This window comes from Aulonocara sp. 'chitande type north' Nkhata Bay, linkage group LG15, assembly GCF_057382095.1.
Source record: "Aulonocara sp. 'chitande type north' Nkhata Bay isolate Kocher_YH1m ecotype deep benthic linkage group LG15, A_spYH_male_GT1.1, whole genome shotgun sequence".
NCBI lineage: Eukaryota > Metazoa > Chordata > Actinopteri > Cichliformes > Cichlidae > Aulonocara > Aulonocara sp. 'chitande type north' Nkhata Bay.
This window is the reverse complement of record NC_141358.1, coordinates 33,935,072-33,947,094: the sequence shown is the minus strand read 5'-3', so window position 1 is coordinate 33,947,094 and position 12,023 is coordinate 33,935,072. Positions and strand designations below refer to the sequence as shown.

The 12,023-nt window shown below is 44.6% G+C and overlaps 2 protein-coding genes across 6 annotated transcripts in view; one reads left to right on the top strand and one right to left on the bottom strand.

The window, feature by feature from the left end:
* The window catches only part of cenpe (centromere protein E), a 27,693-nt gene extending 22,246 nt beyond the window's left edge, over positions 1 to 5,447 (bottom strand). The window contains exons 1-15 of one of the 5 annotated variants that reach the window (XM_086263015.1): positions 5,207 to 5,447; positions 3,804 to 3,913; positions 3,620 to 3,709; positions 3,424 to 3,542; positions 3,217 to 3,336; positions 2,953 to 3,034; positions 2,791 to 2,858; positions 2,645 to 2,719; positions 2,511 to 2,562; positions 2,286 to 2,373; positions 1,343 to 1,472; positions 1,021 to 1,140; positions 791 to 943; positions 565 to 718; positions 369 to 468 (exon numbers count right to left, since the gene is read on the bottom strand). In XM_086263015.1, coding sequence (XP_086119141.1) covers positions 369 to 468; positions 565 to 718; positions 791 to 943; positions 1,021 to 1,140; positions 1,343 to 1,472; positions 2,286 to 2,373; positions 2,511 to 2,562; positions 2,645 to 2,719; positions 2,791 to 2,858; positions 2,953 to 3,034; positions 3,217 to 3,336; positions 3,424 to 3,542; positions 3,620 to 3,709; positions 3,804 to 3,913; positions 5,207 to 5,262 — 1,517 coding nt within the window. In that variant the 5' untranslated portion in view covers positions 5,263 to 5,447. The remainder of the gene's footprint in view (positions 1 to 368; positions 469 to 564; positions 719 to 790; positions 944 to 1,020; positions 1,141 to 1,342; positions 1,473 to 2,285; positions 2,374 to 2,510; positions 2,563 to 2,644; positions 2,720 to 2,790; positions 2,859 to 2,952; positions 3,035 to 3,216; positions 3,337 to 3,423; positions 3,543 to 3,619; positions 3,710 to 3,803; positions 3,914 to 5,206) is intronic. The other 4 variants (XM_086263013.1, XM_086263011.1, XM_086263016.1 and 1 more) reach the window with 4 other exon arrangements.
* On the top strand, positions 5,195 to 12,023 carry ddx51 (DEAD (Asp-Glu-Ala-Asp) box polypeptide 51). The gene is made up of 16 exons (XM_086263017.1): positions 5,195 to 5,760; positions 6,955 to 7,250; positions 7,537 to 7,616; positions 7,689 to 7,839; positions 8,039 to 8,184; positions 8,483 to 8,554; positions 8,635 to 8,741; positions 8,869 to 8,977; positions 9,064 to 9,203; positions 9,729 to 9,918; positions 10,005 to 10,120; positions 10,188 to 10,304; positions 10,673 to 10,774; positions 10,851 to 10,914; positions 10,994 to 11,128; positions 11,207 to 12,023. Exons 1-16 carry the CDS (start codon positions 5,738 to 5,740, stop codon positions 11,222 to 11,224), a joined length of 1,866 nt encoding a protein of 621 aa, XP_086119143.1. The 5' UTR covers positions 5,195 to 5,737; the 3' UTR covers positions 11,225 to 12,023.

Genomic DNA, 12,023 nt, shown 5'->3' with positions numbered 1-12,023 from the left:
ACTTTTTCATTTGGCAACAGTCAGTAGCACAGGGGAATACATGGACCCCACAGAGGTTTCACAGATAGTCTGACTCCTCCAGGTTGGCACATCAATACATGTCACTGCCTGAACAGCTGCTGTGTCTCCCAGCACAATCTCAAGAAGACAGGCCGTAGAAGGCCCCTAACCCATCACGATACAATGCAGCAGTACAGACCAAGGGAGCATTTTTCCTCATTTCAAGTGGGTAAAGTGAATTCTGGACGACTGAGGGTAACCCACAGGCACGTTCGATAATAAATACAAATAAATGATTGGTGTCTGATATGGCTTTTAAGTTTGAGAATACGAGGCTTCATTGGTGACAGAACTGCTCAGACACGTACCTGTCTCCCAAGCTACGAACAGTCACAGAGCTTCGACTCATTTCCATTTCATCTGACGGCTCATCTGGAATTCCCCAGTTGGAGTCAAAGTCCTCATCGTCTGTTAAAATAGAGCAAGAATATGAAAAAAATAAAAATAACACCCCAGCAAAATTCCATCGTGGCATGAATATTCATCCTTTGTGCTCCTCGTTACCTTCACCCAGCTCCATCAGGCAGGAGAAATCTGACTGAGTTCTCTTCTGAGTGAAAGATTCTGCAAAGCTGAGATCAGAGAAACTCCCCACACAGCCAGATGGATGGCCAAGTTTTACCATCTTTCCTCCCCAGGTAACCCTGCGGCTTGGAATCTTGATAAAGAACACATGTTGTGATTAAAGCGAACATACAGAGAACTGCAGCTCATGGTTCAGCACAGTTACCTTCTGGACTGGGACCAGATTTGAGCTTGTCACAAGGAGATTGGCCAGATTTCTCTTCAGGCCCTCTTTTTCTCTCTGCAGCTGATCCTTCTCTTGGAGCAGCTGGGAGAGAACCTCCTTCTCTGTCACAGTGGTCTGCGTGACTGAAGAAACCTGCATGAGATGTGCATGGGTCAGTGTGTGCAGATCAGTGCTGCTGGAGGAAGAAGAGGAAAAGTGGAGACACTTGCCTCGTGAAGTCGTCGCTTGAGTTCTGCAATTTCATTGCGATACCTTTTGAGCAGAGCCCCATCATCTGACACCTCTGTTACGTGAGGGTCGTTCTTCATTTTCTTTGCTGTGCTTGCAAACTATTGCAAAGAAGTCACAGCAGGTGGGTTAAAGTGTTTAGCAGTTTATGTTCTCAGTGGTTCACACGTCAAAGCTTCAGCTAACTTTTATTTCACACAAACTTTATCATCTGTGTAAGACAATAAAGTTTGTACTACACAATTTCTCGTCTGAAAGCATTTTTCAAATGGATTACATAACAGTCAGTCATGTTCTCCCTACCTGTAGAGTGCTGAGGGTCTCATCCAGAGTGACCGGGGTGATGGTGCAGATAATGACAGTTTTAGCATTCCCACCCAACGAGTTCTGCAGGATGCGGGTCAGTTTACTGTCTCTGTAGTTGGTGAAACCCCTGAAGAGAAAATATTTAGGTAATATCTGCACTTTCCATTTAGTGTTCAACACAAATACACACTTAATTTTTGTTGTGGCTGAAATCGTGCTCTCTAAAGGCTTCTTTGGCCCTTTGAAAAAAATTGGACTGGGAGCACATCCTTTGGTTAGATGAGACAAAACTACAGCTCATTGCTCACAGAGACGCCGCTTATATTTGAAAATGATTTCAGTACTTTGACCATGGCCAGATGAGCTGGTCAGAGTACTTCATTAGTTTTTCTAGGTTTTACAAAGAAAGATCTCAAAAGGAAATATTCAGTGAGAAGCAGTTTTCCAACTGGTTGCCACTGGTTTAAAAACTCAAAGTAAAAATGGACAATAGAAGATTGGAAAAACATTGCCTGATTTCTGCTGCAATACCGAATGCCATATTCAATTCAGTTTTATTTGTATAGGACCAAATCAATTGTTGAGTGTGGCTGCTTCAAGCAGGATCTCAAACCATTAAAATACTCTGGAAATGCTACAAACTCATCTCACGCATAACCATCCTGAGATAAGGTAACAAACTTGCATTAAATCGGCTCAACCAAAGAACCATCCAACACGGGACAACTTATCTTGACAAAGCTACCACAAGCTAATGGTTCAGTCACATTTTCAATATGAATGAAATAAGATAACTCTGTTATTGGAAAAAATAGGAAATAATTTGCAGTTGACAACATTGTACTGTGAGGGAAGGACAGTACTGTTACAATATCATATTTGCAGGGTGTGTGGCGTTTCCCACATCGAGTACCAAACGTCAGCTCAATTATTTACTTACTTCTGGTTTTCGTCGGTCAGTTTCTTTATCACTTGGCCGAGCGTGAACAAGCTGCGGTTTATATTACAGCCTTCTTTGAAACGTGTACCTAGGACACAGAACATAAAGCAGAAAACTGGATTGCTCAAAAATGTGTAGACTGCAGCATACACTTGCAAGGTTACCCCAAAATGATATCCAACCATATTCAACAAACAAAAAATGCTGGATTTAAATCCACATTACCTTCAGCTCCAGTTTGACTTGCTCTCTCAGATCCGGCCAGATCCACTAAATTCTGCAAGATGAAGCAAAACCGTTAGCTACCAAACAAAGGAAAGAAGACAAACCAGGCCAACAATGAAAGAGAGGTAGCCTACCAAATGAGACACAATGATGGCTCCATCACTACTTTCACCTGATGCTGGGTCGCTCCTTTCCCGGCTCTCCAGGATCTAAGAAAAAGTCCATTGTGAGAAATGCATTTCCATAGACTCCCACATGACTGTAGCTATATGCTTCTTACCATCCGGAAAATAGTGTGCGATCGGCTGCTCCGCTGGTTCATTTTTGTCTTGCCATAATGTCGGTTCTCTGGAGAGGGACGGTACAGAAAATGTATTGCTTGTTATGGCCTGTACTAAGAAGAAAAAAAAAAAAAACTCTTGGAATTCATCGCATGTCTTACTTTCTCCTTTCCGAATCCATGCTAGGACTTGTGCAGGAGATGTAACCAACTCTTCAGTCAAATCAGCCACATAGATGTTTTTCTGCAAACAGTAATCATTAACATACAAAGCTCATGTAAAACAGCACACTACACTTCATAGCATTACAGCACTCCTAGAGTCTGAGACACGTCACTGCTAGCGATTTGGAATTAACACAGAAATGCTGAGAACCAAACCTCTAAGTAGCGTTCTGAATCTAGTCATCTAAATGATCAACCTACATTGATTTGTTCTCTGACTTCTAGAGGTTTTCTTTTCCAGCTGTCGACAAGCAGGTCCGTCACAGTCTCGTTGTAGATCTCCATGTAGGACACTCTGAGAAGGAACTCCTTCTTGGGAAACTTGGGTTGAAAGAGAAGTGACCCTTTAGGATGAAAAGAGACTGATACCAACCGCAACAAATTTCGAACATGTGTCACCATTCTTACATTCTTAATGCTTTGAAAGACCTCCTCCACAGCTTGAGGTATCACTCCGGGGGTGCGACTGGTCCCCATCATGGTGAAGGTCTTTCCAGAAGAAGTTTGCCCGTAAGCAAATATGGTTCCTGTACAGCAAACACAGAAAGTAAGAGAAGAAACCATGCCGCCCAACGAGGGATCAAACATCGTTTCCTGCACATACCATTGTATCCCTCGACAGTGGAAACAACCAGAGGCTTTGCAATGCCATTGTACAGCTGACTGGTCGTTTCATCAGCGGCAAACACTCGGTCTGTTAACAGAGAAAGGTTAGTGTTCGCATTCCCATTACTGTGAAACAAAACCAAAATAAATCGCTGATTTTTTCTGTATGTTTGAATACAGACCAAAGCTGAAGCTCTTGGTGGAATTTCCATCATCAATCTGGTGAATTGATTTCTCGTCAGCTTTCCAGAAAATCTGGACAGGCTCCGCATTCTCGGATGCACTCTCTTCCCTGAACAAAGACACACATTCCACACACATAAGCACAAACAGTGAGATGCTTTCTTAACAACAGGTTACTATTGCTCTGCACTGACAAACCTGTTGTTGCTTTCAATCAGCAAGGCAAGCATTATCTTAAAGAAAATCAGGATCGCTTCATGTTGTAGTGGTCAACACATTTGTCTTACATCGACAGTTTGCGTCTGGGAGTAAACAAACCCAGCCTCAGGGGTCACAAGCTGATCTACTGCTAGTGTCAGTCTGGAGCCCAGGTAAGTGACAGGGCTGAGGCAAGAGGTGCATTGAGGGTTGTGCAGAACCCATTGCCAAGAGTATTTGCTGTCTTTTGTCTAAACTGTGCATCTGTCACATAACCAATGTTAGTCAAGTGTGATTTAACCACCTGTTGTCTACTTTTAAATCAGCAAAGGGAACAGGCTGGGAGCAAACAGGCATTTTTACAATGACGGAGAACTCTCACTTCACTGCGGATGATATGAAAACCACCCTGATCCTTCTGAGCATCCCAAAGTTGGCACTCCTTGAATCAGCTCACAGCCAGCTGTTCCAGTGTTGTGGCAAAAAGCGATTGTGGGAATTAAACTATTTTAAAACACTTGTTGACCTATAATCTGTCAAAAATACATCAAACGTATTTTGAGTCAGACAAGATCAATCAATATTTGGCAAGTGTCTTTTACATATCTTTTATTTACCCGGGTAAAACATGTCACTGACATTAAAAATACGTTTTTCAAGAGAGATTTAATCTGGCCAAGAGGGCAGCAGAAATTGTAAGAAATATTACATCACATTTCTATAAGCATATTTTAGTGAGCAAAAAAAGACTTGATTACAGCTCGTTTCTTTACTTTATATATATAATCCATTCAGAAATCCTGTTCACTACAGTCTATTTTCTGATATGATGTAAAGATATTACACAAAACAACACACAGCAACATCGGAAATCACTTTTTAGCCCCGGTAACGCAGTCTGCTAGCTGCCTCGCACTCGTTTTCAGCTCAGAAACCTTTTTCCTTTTTTCGTGCTTGATAGTGGTAATAGTATGACATGTCTGTTCTGGTCGGGACACCGTGGAAACAAAGAACACTTTTTTTTTCCTGGTTCTGTGAAACTTCATTAAAGAGACGCGACGTTTACTTGCCTTAACTGCTAACACTTTAGCGCCAGAGCCGACTCTGAGGTTGAAATAACTGACGAGCTCAAAATGCTACCGGGGCAATGTCAACAGTTAACGGGAATTTTTAACGCGGCGGCGGCGCCGCCGTCCAGGCTCACCTCGCAATAAGCGGACGGACTCGAACGCAGACTTTTACCGCTGACTCCTCTGTCATCTTCGCTCCTTCGGTCTATCTCCAAAAACAACACAAAATGCGAGCAGGAAGACCAACGCGCTTTTCTCAGTTTGAATTTTTGCTCCTGACGTTTGATTGGCCAACATCTCCGCGTGGACTGGACCATTTGTGTTTGTGAAACGAGGACGATAAATGATCGGCTTAGGTTTTGGTTAATGCTGTGCTTCTACAAATCCATCTTAACTGAGAGTTTGAGGTGATGGATCTGAATATGACACTCAATGAGACTAAAGTAGTCTAGTTTTAGAGACTGAACATAAAACCAACATTGACGTGCCCGACTGACGACAAACATGTGCGCCCGGCCTTGGTGGCGTCATCAAATTGCACCTTGTGCAGAACCACGCGAGAGAGTGGAGGTGTTTTGGGTTCGGTGTTTTGGGTTCGGTGTTTGTCACGTTTGGAAACCCTTGGATGGGAGTTCTGATAAAGTTCGCGTTGTTCTGCTGCTAACATGTCTCTGTTTCTCGTGAATAGGTAGGTTTGCTTTGCCAGTTTCAGATCTTATATTTCATTTACAAAGTTTTTATCCAGATGTGTGCCACTTTACGGACATATCCAGATAGATGTGAACATTGTCACAGCCCACTTTATAACTCTGTCTCGCTTTGATGGAGTAAATAAAACTGGCCTGTGGAAGCTTTCGGTGTTCCAGATTTAACCGGTGTCGCCAAATAACTAGTGACGGTCAAACACATGTGTGGCAGACTTGCATTTAAGGAATGCAAGTCTGCCACACATGCATTTAAGCCAGCAAATAAACACTGAGTATTTCATCTGTGACATTTGTGAGGTTACCTGAAACACACTCCGTCAGTCTTATTGCTCTTGAACAATAAAATATTAAAAACTGTCTCGAGTTTACCTGGTGATATTCCCATGCACGAGGCAGCCGCGTCTTGCACATAAACCTTTAAATTAAATTAAATGTTATTGCGTGTTTACTTTCAGTCTACACCTGTAAGAAGTGCCAAATGATATACACAAAGTTCCAGAAATCCCCACTCCTATTGTTCATGATGAGTTTAATGTTGTTTTCCATAACAAAGAAATACGTCTTGAACAAATATTACACATTAATATTAGACTAGTGTTGTAACATCACATCCCGTTAGCATAGTCTGCCTCTGTCGTTTCTCTGGAAATGAATTCAGTTTGAAAATCATCTGTAATGATGACGTAGTGAGTTTGGATATCATATATGTTTAACTGTAGTCATCTGGGACAATCGTGTACTGTTTAAGGTAACTTCACAAACGTAATAGATGAAGTATTCAGTGCTTATTAGTAGGTTTGTTAGTATCGGCTCCTTAAAATTCTACCAGTTAATCTGGAACACCGGTGTCCTGTCATATATCAGGTGTTCCAGTGCTGAATGGTCACATTAAGTACGCTGAGCTCAGACTGCTTTGAACCCGGACCCTATAACGTGATGCAGAGAGAAAATCCCTAGAATGGTCATCCCGGATCTCCAGGATGCTGACCATACGAACAATGCAGGAAGATGACAGTAGCTGTTCTTTCTGTTGCTGCGTTCCTCTGTTTGCTGCATTTCTTTAGCTTTGCATAATGTTCTTGTTGGGGGGGGGAGCTTTAATAACTTGAATGTTGCCTGTTTCTAAACTGACCAAAAATTGTCAACCTGTGACTGTGGATGTGTGTTACTCTCAGGTATCTGGGAGAGGAGGAAGATGGGAGTGTGTCAAAAGAGACTCTGTCAAAGGCATTACTGGCTAAACTGCAGAAGAAGGCTAAAGAAAAGCAGAAACGCCATTCAGCTAAGCAGAGAGAACCCCTCCATGAACACCCAGCAGAGCAGGTGGATGCCCAAAAGAAAAGAAAGGCTGACGTAGATGGTGGACTAGAGCCTCAGCAGCACAAGAAGAGGCACTCAGAAACAGTAGCTTCATGCAGTGTGGAGCCTGTTGAACAGACAAATATACAACACCAGGAGGAGATCCAGTCAGGTGGTTCTTTTAATTATCAATGCTCACATGTGATGTAGGTATGAAGACATTGAGTTAATCTTTCATTCTGCTGTGCAACACGTGTTTGGAGCGCCACAAACGCGACAGCCGGCTGGTCGGAGCAGAGATGGGCAGTGTGCAGACAAGTAATCCACGACTTTTGACAATAGACTTTTTCTGTGACGATCAAGCCAGTAAAAAGTTGCGCAAGGATAAAAAGAACCTAGTTCATGCTGTAGTCTCTGTAGATGGTCGGTATGCTTACATCTAAATGTCTGGGTTGCAGATATTTCGCCTGAATCTACCACAGACACTCTGCCTGGGTTCACACTCATAGGAGGATTTGAGAGCAAACCTGTCCCAAAGGTAAAGAGAAGCACGATTACTCGCAGCGCCACAGGGCTTTTTACTTACCCTCACACTGCATTCGTTTCACAGGTCGACAGAGTTCTGCCCCAGTGGCTTGCTGAGCCTCACGTCATTCACACAGACATTAAAAACAACCTAATCTCCATCTCTGATGTCCCAGGGCTATGTGCTCAGCTCCTGAAAAACCTGCACAGTAATGGAATCCAGCACTTCTTTCCAGGTGAGGCTAGTAAATGTGTCTGCTGTGCAGCCACGTTAGAGCACAGCCTTTGATTCAAATGGAGCCGTGCCAAGGAGGCTCTTTGTACAGTAGTTTGCAGTATTACTGAAAATTGTCTTGACTTCCACAGGTCTCCACAACCATGTGTCAGCTCTCACTCATACACACACTTAACCTGAGACTAAATGTTCCTCCACAGTGCAGGCAGAGGTGATCCCAGCCATCCTGGAGAGCGCCCAGCAGGGCCTGCTGATTGGGCGAGGGGGCTATAAGCCCAGAGACATCTGTGTGTCTGCACCAACAGGCAGCGGCAAGACTCTGTCATTTGTCATCCCCATCATACAGGTGAGAGCCATGTCTTTGCTGCACCTGTAGCTCAGGTGGTAGAGGAGGTTACTTACTAACCGGTGGTTAGTAGGTGGTGGTTTGATCCCAGTCTGCTCCAGTCTGTATCCTTGGAAACCCACCCCATCGATGCATCCGTCAGAGTATGAATGTGTCTGAATGTTAGATCGGAAACACTTAGAAACAGCACTTGGGTGAATGTACAAGTTGTGTAAATAAGAACGGGTCCATTTACCATTTACTTTGTCTGCCGACCGGTTTGGAGTACACAGACAGTGAGGGTGTTTTCTGTGATCAGGTGCTGATGGACAGGGTGGTGTGTGAAGTCCGGGCTCTAGCCGTGTTGCCGACCAAAGAGCTCGCCCAGCAGGTGAGACCCTTTTCAAGCTGTTTGCGTCCCAGCAGTGCTCCACAGAGCCCGAAACTCAGCTCACATTGTCTCCTGTGCAGGTTCACAGGGTGTTTGCATCGTATGCCGAGGGAACCACGCTCAAAGTGGTGATGCTGGCAGGTCAGAAGTCCTTTGCTGCAGAACAGGCATCACTGTCAGAACACAGGTGAGAAATCGAGCTGGCTCTAACAAAGCTTCACAGAAACGCAGCGGCACATCTCCTGTCAGAGTCCTCGGTGCACATGTGCAGTGGGGAAAAGGCTGAGCTCAGCATCTATGTCATGTCCGTGCAGGTGGAACATGAGGCGTAGTCTAGCAGACATTGTTGTGGCCACTCCAGGACGACTCATTGACCACATGACCAAGAATTCAGGCTTATGTTTGGAACATCTGCGGTTTCTGGTGAGTGCTGTTGAAATCTGTCGAGCTGCAGTAGTGAGTTCACTCATCAGTGTGTGTCACACAGTGTGTGTCTGCTACTTGCTCAGGTGATCGATGAGGCGGACAGGATGATCGACAGCATGCACCAGTCCTGGCTCAGTCAGGTGATGGGAGCAGTGTACCGATCCAGAGCTGAACCCGGGTCAGTGTTCAGAAGGACAGAAGCAGCGTGCATCACATCAGCCAGGTGTGTGTGTGTTATCTACTGTGGGGTGATTGAGATGATGTCAGTCTCATTCTTGGCCACAAACTCAGGCCAGCAGAATGGTAAATGGTAAATGGCCTGCATTTGTATAGCGCTTTTCTAGTCCATAGGACCCCAAAGCGCTTTACACTACATTCAGTCATTCACCCATTCACACACACATTCACACACTGGCGATGGCAAGCTACATTGTAGCCACAGCTGCCCTGGGGCGCACTGACAGAGGCGAAGAAAAGCTTAAAGGTTACAGTTAAGTAATAAAAAGACAGCTGGGAAGGTTTTCATAGTGTTATGTTAATGTTTTTGTGGGATTTTAAGGTCTCTTGTGTTGATACAGTTTGTCAAAATGAGAAATTAACTGAAAAGAATGATGCAGAAGTTTTTAAATAAAAAAGAGTCAGTGTGCTCACCAGACACGGTGGTGTCAACCATAACAGAAGAACTCCAATTCTGCAGCCAGGACTTAGGTTCCAGGTCGGTGCTCAGCTGACCGCCTTGTCCTTGTAGTCTGTCTCCACCTCAGACGCCACTGCAGAAGCTGCTGTTCTCCGCCACGCTCACACAGAACCCAGAGAAACTGCAGCAGCTGGGCCTTCACCAGCCCCGACTCTTCAGCTCCACCTACGGCCACGCCGACAGCGCTGCAGCCTCGCCAACCCATGGGCATGACCGCTTCAACTTCCCCCAGGGTTTGACGGTGAGGGCTGCCCTTTTGACCTTTAGCAGGGAGTGGAACTAAACCAGAATTTGATTTGTACAGACTGATGTGGCTTTGTGTTTTAGGAGTACTATGTTCCCTGCACCATGAGCAGTAAGCCACTCCTACTCCTCCACTTCATCCTGCGCATGAAGCTCCACCCAGTCCTCTGTTTCACCAATTCCAGAGAGACTGCGCACAGGTAGGAGAGCTCCTGAAATCACATGACTGAAGGCTTCTTGTGCTGATTCCACCTCCCTCCTCCTCAGGCTTCACCTGCTGCTGCAGCTCTTTGGTGGAGTCCAGGCTGCCGAGTTCTCCTCTCAACTCTCCCCAGGTGACAGGAAGAAGACCCTGAAGGAATTTGAACAGGGAAAGATCCAACTGTAAGTCTGTGTCTGTGTGTGTGAGCTTGTATTCATATCTTTGTGGGGACCAAAATGCAGGTCCTAAAAAGTTTGGCCCTCAAAGAAATTTTTCAGACTCAGAATGTGGTTTTAAGTGTGCCAGTGGGCAGGAAGCATATGATATAGTAGTCCTTCCTGGTGGCAAGCGTTGCTCACAAAGCTGGCAAGATCACACTCAGTTAGCCTAATGTGCGTGCCTTTGGGCCACATCATGAAGAACATCCAGGCTCCATGCAGAAAGGAACTGCTGACCAGGCGCATATTTCTAAATTGGCTTTGAGATCTGTGCTCACTGACCAAGTCCATGTTAAGATGTGATATATCACATTTAAACTGTCTTTTGGAAGGTTGATCAGCACAGACGCGGTGGCCAGAGGCATCGACATCAGCGGGGTCAAATGTGTGGTTAACTATGATGCACCGCAGTACATCAGAACATACATTCACAGGTGAGGCCCATCAGACCGTGAGTAATGCTTCGCTGTTGCCCTCATTGACGTGCTCTGACCCTGTGTCTGTCCTCAGAGTTGGAAGAACAGCGAGAGCGGGGAAAACAGGCCTGGCCTTTACCTTTCTGCTCAGAGTGCAGGTACATAATGTTCTTTGAGATGATGAGATGAAAGTAGCAAAGGTGCGGGTTGTTTCATGGTGTTTGTGGCTGCACACAGGAGAAAAACTTCCTGCAGATGGTGGTGAAAGCAGGAAGCCCTGGGATTCAGAAGCAGGTGGTTAAACCGGAGAACCTGAGGAGCATGGAAGGCCAATATGAAAAGGCACTGCAGAAGCTGGCTGATGTCATCAAGGTGCTACCTCAACCAATTTGTTAAACGTTAAAATGCACAAAGAGACGCTGTTTTAATTGTACCTTTGTTTGCCCACAGGAGGAGAGAGCCAGCTGATGTCTGGCCATGATGCTGGCTTCACACACGTCAGGACTTTTACTGCGGCGCATTTCATCCACAGAATGACATCACATCTCGCTGTCTCGTGAGCACTCTTCATGTTTGAGCCATGTAGTCTTCTGGAAATCCATAAACACATGCTGACTTTGAAGAGAAGCAGGAATTATAAGGCGATAAAACATGCACCATTTCAAGAGTTTGCCAAGAGAACTGAAAGACGTGGCTTGTTAGTCTGCTGTATATCAGACCACACCTGGAAAAAAACCTTCAGAAATCTGAGCAGGAGGATGGATCAGGGTGCTGTTCTCAGCGTTTGCAGTTTACCAACATGTGACACTGTTCTACCAAAAGAGCTGCTTCAATTACATGCATCGTAGGTCAAAGCTGGCTGGGAGCTGCTAATATATTCTTCAATTATAATCTTGTCGATTTACTGGCAGACCCACAAATCTTATCCTCATAACATCCACGTGCACTGGTAGATGGCACTGTGTGCATTGGAACACATTAAATGTAGAAAAGTGCCATTATACTTCCTGTAAAGGTTGATCTTATTTAGTTTCAATGTGGCTGAAATTCTCTCTTAATGCCTTTCAAGCTCAGTGCTCTTTCACGGAATATAAATATGAGCTCGAGCTCTCTTTGCTCTTTTTATACAAATCAATGGATTTAAATGCCCCTTTTCACAAGTATAATATACTAATAAAAGGGAAACGGCTGAAATTCAGAAGTGTCATTTGTAATTTGGGGTATTTATCCAGTTTTTCCATAATGTTCAATAAAACGAAATGATTCA